This window comes from Lactuca saligna, chromosome 8, assembly GCF_052625555.1.
Source record: "Lactuca saligna cultivar CGN05327 chromosome 8, ASM5262555v1, whole genome shotgun sequence".
NCBI classification, from domain to species: domain Eukaryota; kingdom Viridiplantae; phylum Streptophyta; class Magnoliopsida; order Asterales; family Asteraceae; genus Lactuca; species Lactuca saligna.
The window spans coordinates 36455228-36466539 of record NC_136424.1 but is presented as its reverse complement, the minus strand read 5'-3'; the positions used below and the strand labels follow the sequence as shown (position 1 = coordinate 36466539).

The window sequence follows — 11312 nt, the reverse complement described above, 5'->3', positions numbered from 1 at the left end:
ATGTATATGTTGGTTGTGTTTGCTTAAATTACTATTGAAATTGTGGTTATGATACTATACATGAAGTCCTCCACCCCCGGACGTTTCCGCCATCCTTGGTTTGGGGGTGTGACAACGGCTACTCCTGATAAGAATGGGTTATTTGTATCACAGGCTTCTTACACTTGTGCCATCCTTCAACGAGCTAATATGGCCTCCTGTAAGCCGTGCGCTACACCAGTGTATATGTCCACCAAACTCAGTGTCACTGATGGTGCACTACTCATTGATGGCACTCTTTATCATACTCTTGTCGGCGCTCTCCAGTACCTGACTTTTACTCTCCCCTACGTTGCTTATGCTGTTCAACAAGTTTTTTTGTTCATGCATGCTCCGCGCGAGCCCATTTTCAATTCATGAAGACTATTTTTTGGTATCTACAAGGTACAATTGACTATGGTCTTCAGTTGGTTGCATCTTCCTCTCACACTCTTATTGCCTACTCTGATGTTGATTGGGGCGGTTGTCCTTACTCGCGACGATCCAATTCTGGCTATTGTGTTTTTCTTGGCAACAACCTTGTGTCTTGGTCCTCGAAGCACCAACCAACGATTTCAAATGTTGTTTCTAAGACTACCTGGCTGTGTAATCTCTTACTTGAGCTTCATGTTCCACTAAGCAAAGCAACGATTGTTTAATGTGACAATGTATCTGCAGTTTATCTATCACAAAACCCAGTTCAGCATCAGCGTACCAAACATGTGAAAGTGATATCCACTTTGTGTGGGAAAAGTTCGTCTTGGTCTTGTTCGAGTTCTTCGCATTCCTGACTCTATGCAATATGTTGACATCTTCACAAAAGGCTTACCTCGCTACCTATATCAACAATTTCAATCCAGTTTGAGTGTCGGTCCTTCCCCAGCTCAAACTGTGAGGGACTATTAGCCGATCATATCTTACGAAGATATTTATATATCTTGTAATTATATTTTATATAATTTCCTATTATATACCCCTTATATGTGGGTATATCCGATGGTATCTTATTCCCTATTTGTATATAGGGCTTTATTCAGTAATGCAAGATAAGGCAATTGATTCAAGATTTGTAATCGTTATTACTTTTCTCTCTCTAAATCTCTCCTTTCTCTTTTCTTTTTCTTTGAAACCCAAGTCATATCCCCTCCTTGGTTATCGGATTCTTCCTCACGCCTCTTGCTTCTTGTGCAAGTTTCTTCTTGTTCTCTTCATTCAATCGACATCCATGGCTTCCCTGCACAAGCTATTGAAAAACCTTATGGCATCTCCACCATAAAATCATATAGTCCCCTAATTCTAGATCTGGCATCTCCAACAGAAAATCATATATTCCTCTAATTATAGATCTGGATTGTGTAAACTATAATGCATGGCATGAGTTTTTCAAAACCCACTTAATTGAATTTGGAATCGCAGATCATCTCGAAGATCTTGCAGAGAAGAATGTCATTGACGAATGAATCGCATAAACTCCATAGTCAAGTTATGGATCTATGGAACGATCTTTCATATGTTGTTACAAATGATTTTAAAAAGAATGCAATTGCGAGCCTGATATGGAAAAATCTTGAAACTCTTTTATGCGATAATAAAGTTACCAAAGCATTACACACAACAAAATAAAGCTATTGCAACACCCATAAAGTGTTGCATTATGCCTTAAAAGTGTTGTTATGCGTAGTCCAACAGTTTACCAAGTCTTGTGTTAGGTCTCGTTGCTTTAGGCCTAAACCAACATTTTTTAAGAATGGGCAACACTTTTTAAAAGTGTTGCCGCTTTTTTGTAAGTGTAACATTTTTTTCAAGGAAGTCTAACATCTTTTCATTACTCCCCTACCACTTTATACCAACACTTTTTAACTATCGTATGCAACATTTTTTACATCATATACAACAATTTTTCATTACTACCTCCAACATATAACAACACTTTTACCTATTGAATGCAACACTTTTTTGGTTTCCCATTGTATAAAAACAGCACTTTTCTTTCTCTTTGACAACGCTTTACCGTGATTTTTAACACACCACTGCTAACATTTTTTTCAAGTTTTAGCAACTCTTCAATTAATGCAATGTAACATTTATTAGTTGATTTCCGACACTTATGCTTATCCCGATAGTGTTATGATATGCATTTCTATTTCATTTCAACTATAGAAATAAAAATGAGTAAATTACACAAATGGTCCCTATGTTTTGGGGTAATTTTGATCTCTAACTTATTTTTTTTAACTCAGAAGGTCCCTATTGTTTGTTTTTGTTATGTGAGGTAAGTAAGGTAAGATGAGTGGTGGGGTTGGGGTGTGTTTATTTAAATAAATTAAAAATCAAGGGCAGGATAGTCTTTTTAGGTAAGACAATGACCAATTGCGTAACAAAAACAAACAGTAGGGACGTTCCGAGTTGAAAAAAATAAGTTAGGGACCAAACGCATAAATTACACTAAACCATAGAGACCATTCGTGTAATTTACTCAATAAAAATATATCACATATAACATTATATTGTAATTAAATACATATGTGCAAATTAAAAAAGAAAACCATATATAAAATATATAGTAGACACAAAAATGTAAAAATGTTAAATTCCTCTTCCACTTGCACTTTCTTTGTTCGAATTTATTATACTTGCAATTCTCCAATTACCGTTTCACATACCTCAAAACAAAGTAATCTGGTATACATGAAAATAAAAACAAAAATAAGTATTCGTTCAATGCATCATAATCATCTTCTATATGTCTTTATTTTGTCCATCTGGATCAACATCTTGCATCGGCAAAATCAACACAAGCGAAAAATAGCAATCTACAAATGTAGTAAAAACAATCAACCAACTAATAAATACACTAAAAATAAGTATTTTGCCATCTTACAAATTATAAAACTAAAATAAATAATTAAAACTAGCAACATAAACACAAAAAAATATACTAGTGACATATAAATAATAAATAAAGGCATGATTGCATGTTAGTATTAAGGTCTAGCAAAAAAGAAAGTGCAGTGGCAGGTTCCTTTAATCACCTTTCTACTAGGTGAAAACCCATATTAAATTGTCCAATTAAGGGCGCTATATAAATGATCGTTTTAATGACAAGGTGAAATGCACCCAAGTTCTTGTTGTTAGGCTTTCTATATTCGAACATCTTACTCCATTGCTCTATATGCTGCATTAAATACAAAATTCTCACCAGTTATCTATAATGTAAAAATAATTAATATAACAAAAGAGGATGTGTAACATGGTTTTATATTAAGAAGCAAACCATGATCAACAATATGCTAAAAAGTTATGCTTTCAGAGTTGTTGTGTAACAATTGTGTGTTTAAAGATCATTTGTAACATCCAAAATTAAGAGTAAAATTTTCATTTTAACCATTCATATACCATTACATCAAAAGACAATCATAATATAAGTTGTAATTCCAAATTAATATCACAGTAAAATCATAAAAGAATGGTACATAATCTCCAATAAATGCGATGCAATCAGGTCAGGCTCATCCATTTGCTACCAGATGTACCTGAAATAATTTAAACTTAAAACCATAAATACAAAGTTTAGTGAGTTTTCATGATACCACATACAACAGATAACATTAGGCCCCGCCCTAGGGGTATACGTCAACCCATGTCACTTATAATCCACCCATAGTCTTACAATCACTTACGTTGCTACAATCCACATACAGTCTTTCTTGATATGGTCATCTCATAGTCTTTCATACATTTGTTATGGTCTACCCATAGTCTTTCATACAGTTGCTATGGTCCACCGGTAGTCTTTCATACAAAAATCACAAAGACAATCTAGCATACCATGACACCTAGTGTCGTACATAACATAATGTGAATACTCACCTCAGAGATAAGTATACCATGACACCTACTGTTAAAAAAATAAAGTTTAGGATTTTCTTGTCAAATCGTGAATTAGGACTTTACTGTCAAAAAAATAAAGTTTAGGACTTTCTTGTCAAATCGTTAAAAATATTGGGACTTTAGTGTATTTTCGTAGCCCAATAACTGTTAATTGTGATTTTCGTCGCAGCACCACTGTTTTTCTTACCATTATCATCTTTACCCTGATATAATCACGACCAAGGAAACAGATGAGATAGAGAGAGAGAGAGAGAGAGAGAGAGACTTGTAAATATTTCTTCTTCGTTCACCGCCAAATCTTGAACTGAAAAGATATGACATATTGTACAAACACAAACAGCACATACCCAGTCAAAAAGGTGTGAATGTGGAGAAGTGGTAAGAATGGTAGTTTCATTTTTTTCGGTTTTTTAGTTTTCCATTTTTAAGACTGCAAAAAACCAACACAACCCTCTTCTTTCTTTATTTCTTGATTATCTCCATTTTTTTTTCAATTTCGGATTGTTGAGATTAAAAAAACAATTTAACAAAAAGAAAATATTAAGGATTTCAATATGATCTAGCTAACCAGAGCAGGTTTCAATAACTCTTATGCTTAAAGATTATCATATTATTACATTTCTAACCAAAAAATGGATATATATATATATATATATATATATATATATATATATATATATATATATATATATATATATATATACACACACACACACACTAAAGTTCTAATATTTTCAAGGATTTGACAAGAAAGTTAAACTTTATTTTTTTTACAGTAAAATCCTAATTCATGATTTGACAAGAAAATCCTAAACTTTATTTTTATTTTTATTTTTTTTAACTGTAAAGTCCTAACTACCTGCTAACCGGAAAAAAAGAGTAAACATGTTAAAAACTATCGATAGTTAGGACTTTACCGTCAAAAAAAATAAAGTTTACGGCTTTCTTGTTAAATTGATAAAAATATTGGAACTTTAGTGTATATATCCCCTAAAAAAAACTAGATAAAAATAACTTTCCTTTCACGGATGCTCTAATAAATTTTGTTCTATCAAAGAAACTCACAGCCCACACAATACTCTCTATAAACCATGTGGTCCGCTTAAATCAACCTAAAAAAGAGGTAGGTAACCACCTAAGATTGAAGTCCATAAAATTCAAATGTTCAGCAACTTTTTTGTAGTGGTTTTAATTCCTAAATGATCATCTCTAATGGAATAGGGAATCATATGTGGTTTTGGCAATGGGATGGGTATCGCTGGAAAACCATACCTTGAACAACACGTGGAATGGGTTCTCCTATTTTTTTTTTTTTTTTTTTTATTCCAACGGGTTTGTGAACCTGCTATTTAATTCTTTGATTTAATGCTGTCTTTTTTACCACAAAAGAAAAAGATTTTTCTATTTTTGTTTTGACCTTTTTTTATATATAATTTGGTTTATATGTTCAATTCTACCTAATATTTTAGAACTTTACAAAACAAATTCTTCTTAATGATGTGACAAGTGGGTTAAATGAATTGAAAAATATATAAAATCCACAATTATCTTCTCCGATATACTACTACTACAATTTGTAGTCTTTCCATTCTTTTTTGAATACCAATCATGTACACTCCGATATACAAAATATTCAGAATTATGAAAATCATATACAACCCAAGGAATTTCAATTTCAAAACGTATCATATAAGATAGATTTAAAAAGAGCAATTTTGAATAAGAAAACCACTATTAGTTACTTACCAATGACTAAATATAATTTGTTGATACATACATATATCATATATATACATACAAATACACACGAATCTCTCTACAATGAAAATAAAGAGGCATAGTAAAAATTAAAAAAAAAAAAAAAAAAAACAAAAGGTTATATCTTTATCCAGCAAAACCATCATCAGACTCCAACTTCTTACGGCTTACTAACACGCCTTCATTCCAAATCTCAACATATCTACAAAAAACCATAAACACAAACCAAAGGGTTAATTAATATAGTCGTTTAGTAATTTGTAATATAATAAATCTAAAGAGACTCCTTGAAAATTTTAAATCATTTATTAGAAGGTTGTATGGATGAATGAAATACAAACCTTGATCCACTGACATCAATACATAGAAATTGACCATTTCGCCATCCATTTTTAAAATGACCAAAAAATATATCACCATTTGTCGAATAAAAACGTCCTTCTCCGTTCGCCTTTCCTTTCCAAAAATTCACAAACCACCTATCTCCCGTGTGAAAGTAAAACCATCCCTACATACAAATATTTTTTCATGTTATTTTTTTATATCTTAATTATAAGATTATTATTTAATTCTTACTTTTCCATGCATGACATCATCTCTCCATGATCCACGGAAAATATCTCCATTACTGAAACAAAATGTACCCAAGCCTGATCTTTTACCATAACGCCATAACCCATCATACATGCTTCCATCACCCAATGACAAACGACCCTACAAAACAACGTTGTCAAGTTTTTAAGGTTTAACTACTTTTATACATAAAATGAATAAAGTTCTAGAACCTTCTAGATATATACCTTTCCTTCTGGAAGACCTCCCTGACACCTCCCTACATATCTACCTCCACGATAGTTCATTTCCACCACAGGACTCCACTTTTTCTGGGACTCACGTTCAGATTCCTGCATCATATTGTGAAATTTTATTAAAGTTAAAAGATTGTAAAAATGACCATTTTACCCTTCGTCTGTAAATGATACAAATGCAAGTGTTTTAATAATTTCAACGCAACGTCTTGGCATAATCTTTTTAAAGAAACATAATAATGCATAAAAGTAAAATACAATACTAAATGACTATTTTACCCTTAATCAGTGTACAGATAAAAGCAAAAAAAAAAAAAATTCATTTAAATTCTCACCAGCATAGATGCAGCACGAGCAGAAAGCCTTCCATTTTTCTTGGAAACTCCATTTTTATTACTGTTAAAATCCATTGGTGTTTGTGAAGTAGCATCAATGGATTCATCAAATGACATGCTTACAGGAAACTGAATCTCATCCTTCGTTTCAAGTTCACTACTTTCCTCCGGGTGGTAAATGACCCTTGTGCCCTTGGGACAATCTTTCATGTCTCCTGATAGTTTTACACCGACTGGAAGTTTATAAGGGTTCAAATTGTCAAGCATTAAAGAATCACCAGAGTTATTTGTATCATTCACTGTTTCATCATTAGTAAGAAACCCTGGCCTTTTGTTAATCAGAAGCTCCCTTTCAAGTGTCATTGATCCTAAAAAAAATTATGTAATTAAAAAAATATATTAGTTTGGACTATAACGCCCTCGATGAGTGGCGGAAACACACAATGGAATTCTATTTCTACCTTCAGCAGTATTTTGTTCAGTGACACCATGATCCCTAGAAAAGGAAAGAAAGAAATGAAATTAAAAAAAAAAAAATGAAGATGATAATATAAGTTTTTTTTTTTAAATTAGAATGAAGAAAGAAAACAAACCTTGAAAAAGTTTTTGAATCATTAGCAGCATCGGTCAATATTGACTGAAGTTCTGAAGACCAATTATGGGAATCATTGATGGAACTTACATTTTGGTTTTTATATTTTTCTTTTTCTTGAATTGTTTCAGGGTGTGAATGTGGTCTCAGAATGTTGAAAATGTAAGGAAAACTTTGGAACATTCTAGAAATTATGCTGTCTTTTTTAGGAGACTCCTGTTTGATATAACTGAGAATAGCACAAGGAAAGTGTGTCAAAAGAAATTGAAGAAAAACAAGAATAAGGGTATTTTCGTCATTAATAAGAATAACATGAGCAAGTTTGTCATGTGTTTGGTTGGGAGGAAATGGAGTAGAATTCAATGATAAAAATGAAATATTATTGATATTTTCACTTCATAATTAAACTTTTTAATTTCATTTATTTCAATATATAACAAGGGTATTTTGGTCTTTAATAAGAAAAAGAAAGAATGGACTTGAATTCCTGTTGGATTCCGCCAGAATTCAATTCCATTCTTCCATTTTTCTTATTAAAGACCAAAATACCCTCGTTAGGACAATTACCCGATAGTGAATATGGTCGTTGCAATTGAGTTAGGGTTCATATCCGGTTCATGAACTACTGAAATTACAATATCGCCCTTCCATTCCGCAACTTGACGAGATTTACTTAAAATGCCATCCAAATCATTCCTGTTAATGATAGCTGAGCTGGCGAGGATGAATACAACAATTCCATTTAAGTCCTGGAATTTCAGAAAGTCATATGACAAAAAATATAAGAAATTTATAGATTTATATCACCAAAATGATGAAATATTGTATTTATTTTCAACAAACCTTTACACCCGATCCAAGAAAAGGGCAATCATATATGGCTTGAGCAACTGAAGCTTCAATGTCATTACCAATCCCATATCCAATTTTTGCCTCCTTATAGCTTCCTAAAATCTGATGTCCATTTTGGTCATTTATGTTATGTCATTATGTGATTATTCCTAACATAAACAATAAGTAACATAGATGTGTTATAGAAATGTACTTTTTTAAGATCTGTGACTCCAAGTTCTTTCATACTCTCATGTGGTATACTTACAAACTTTTTGTTGCACTCCTGAAAATGATAAGATGATTAAGATCACAAAGGTAAAAGGACAATTAACATATGGAGATATAAAATATATGTTGATAACTTACAGATGTAAGAATGGAAACTGCATTTAATGCCATTAAAACAGCATTATTTGCTATCTGTAATGCCTCATCCAAAGTTACAAGATCTTTTTCTAGAAGTGCATCTGCATCAATCACTGTGGAACAGAAAAAAAAAATGGTAGATATATCACTGAAAAGGAAAAAAAAAATAGTAGATATATCATATATATATATATATATATATGAAACAATACTCACTGATACAGAAATCTGTAAGTCCCTCAAGCTTATACATCAATTCTTTCACCTGCAAATAAAACACATCATTGCATTATTTTTATTGTTTGTCTTCTTCTTATACATTTTATTAAGTAAATAAATAAAGAAATAAAACAAACCTCGTTTTGGCGCCTTTGTCCTTCGAATCTAAAAGGCTTCAGAATGATAGTCACAACAAAGCCATTTGCAAGCTTTATTGATTTAAATATATCATGTAAAACAGTAAGATCTGATCCATAAGATGCCCCAGCTACCTAGAGAAAACAAAAGAAAGTTTTAAAGAAGTTAAATTTAATGGCAATCAATCTGGATATATTTGTTTAATCTTTTGTTTATGTACTTGAAGAGTTTAATGTAGGTAAGAGTTAAGGAATGTACAAACAAGTATAACAGCTTTTGAATGTGACTTCATGGCTACAGACTCTTCCACAAATGTTTTGGTGATATCTGCAAAATGGAACATCAAATATAATCACTATAAAAGAAACTTCATGCAAATATATTAACTATGTCCATGGAGATATGCAAAAGCTCACCATCCCCAAGTATTCGTTGTTGTAATTGCACCTTGAATGTTTCTTCCACAATGATATTCCTGCAACGATACAGCACAATTTTAGAAAGGGATAAAGCAATCATCTTTACACATGAGTCGATTGCTTCTTTATATCTTCATTTACACATCCCAAATAAGCATATGATTCCAAAATCCACATCAAATGAAAAGAAAGTCGTAAAGCATTATACATGACGCATACATTAGGTTAATTATGCATACCAGAACCGTAAGCGTCGCGAAAGCGATGAAGAACGCAAACAGAAGTCAAGAACTGCATCCTTCCGACTTCCAATCCCAATTACTTCCACAACCTCAGTTTCTTCCCATAAATTCAAAGCCCTCTCTCTGCTCAATATTGGTGTAGACGAAGACGAATGTTTGTCGAAACTCGATTTGATTCGGCGGAGGCGTTTCGAATTACTACTAAATTGTAATCTTCTCAAGGGGAACCGGCAATGGTATTTACAGTGGCCATCGAATGAACGTTTAGGAAAGAGTGAAGGTGAAGAGAGTCTGATAGAGATATTGATTGCTGTTAATGGGAGCTCCATGGAGATGCAGGAGAATATCAAGAGAAAATCGATGGGTTCACGAGGAGGCGTCGGCCATGTCGACACTTAGCGGCGACGCATCACCGGAATACTTCCACCTTCAGAGTTACAGTAGCGATTGATTGAGGATAACCAAGGAGGCAAGGACAAAGAATCTCAGTTACCATTTATGTATGTTTTCGATGGAATGAGATGCAACTGAAAAACAATGGATATCGGGTCGGGTCTATTATTTACAACAGCAACCCTTCAAAGTTAAAGATTTGAACATATGGCGTGTTTGGTAAAAGTAGCTGTTAGCTGGAAGCGGGTAGCGATTAGCTGGTAGCTGGTAGCGGGAAGTGGTAGCTTTTATTTGTTATATGAATGTTTGGCAAAAGTAGCTGGAAGCTTTTGAAATATATAAAATTACATAAAAGGACAATTTTATTAAAAATAAAAAATATATATAAATATATTTTTAAGGGTAATTATGAAAATTGATTTCAAAAGCTCCGGAGCGTTTTGTTAAAAGCTACATGAAGTAGCTTTTAGAATCGGAGCGTTTTGTTAAAACTAAAAGTTAAACGCTCGTACTGCCAAACGAAGCTTTTTGTTTAAACTAGAACGTTTTGTCAAAAGCTAAAAGCTAGAAGTTCCCAAACGCTTCCAAAAGCTCCGTGCCAAACACGCCCATAGACTCTTAACTTTTATCTTTGAATGATAACTGCATACAAAAAGAAAAGAAGGAAGTGATAAAGTAATCTTTGTGAAGATTCGGAAACTCTATAACACTAATAATAAACATTAGTTGCGAGTAGGGGTCATTAGTTGTGAGTAGGGGTGCAAACGAGCCGAGTCGAGCCCGAGCCTGATCAAGTTCGGTTAGGCCTCGTTTAAGTTATATGAGGTTTGAGCTCGAGCTTTCTTTTACTGAGCTCGGCTCGAGCTCGTAAAGAATTATACAAGCTCGGTTCAGGCTCCGGCTCGGCTCGTTTGTCGTTTGATGTGCCTAAATAAGTTTAAGCTCGGCTCAAGCTCGTTTACCAATACCCGAAATCCATAATTTCCCAAATATATTTTTATTTTAATATAAGAATATAATAATAAATTATATTAGATAAATGCTCGTTTAGGCTCGCGAGCCTAATCGAGCTTAGTGACATAGGCTCGAGCTCGAGCTCGTTTAATAAACGAGCTTAATATTAAGCTCGAGTTCGGCTCGGGCTCGTTTAAAATCGGTTTTGAGTCGAACTTTTAACGAGTCGATCCCGAGTAGTTCACGAGTAGGTTGACTCATTTGCACCCCTAGTTGTGAGACTCATGTATTATATGGGTTAATTTAAAAAAAAAAAAAAAAAGGTTAAATATAAATGTCTAAAT

General features: G+C 33.1%; 1 protein-coding gene across 1 annotated transcript; it reads right to left on the bottom strand.

Moving 5' to 3' along the window:
* Positions 1-5622: 5622 nt before the first annotated feature.
* ARC3 (GTP binding protein) lies at positions 5623-10110 on the bottom strand. Its single transcript, XM_078970678.1, has 16 exons — positions 9619-10110; positions 9377-9435; positions 9223-9287; positions 8960-9094; positions 8820-8868; positions 8604-8716; positions 8449-8520; positions 8247-8357; positions 7971-8152; positions 7405-7632; positions 7273-7307; positions 6812-7179; positions 6468-6572; positions 6244-6381; positions 6009-6175; positions 5623-5869 (listed from the first exon to the last, which is right to left on the bottom strand). Exons 1-16 carry the CDS (start codon positions 9948-9950, stop codon positions 5794-5796), a joined length of 2235 nt encoding a protein of 744 aa, XP_078826804.1. The 5' UTR covers positions 9951-10110; the 3' UTR covers positions 5623-5793.
* Between the last annotated feature and the right edge of the window lie 1202 nt (positions 10111-11312).

What these genes read in the sequence shown, in the direction of transcription:
- ARC3 (XM_078970678.1), bottom strand. Translation starts at nt 9,950, where the DNA reads ATGGAGCTCCCATTAACAGCAATCAATATCTCTATCAGACTCTCTTCA. An exon ending in ACAACGAATACTTGGGGATG is followed by an intron (nt 9,288 to 9,376) that starts GTGAGCTTTTGC and finishes TCCATTTTGCAG; the next exon opens with ATATCACCAAAACATTTGTG. An exon ending in TTCTTGGATCGGGTGTAAAG is followed by an intron (nt 8,153 to 8,246) that starts GTTTGTTGAAAA and finishes CTGAAATTCCAG; the next exon opens with GACTTAAATGGAATTGTTGT.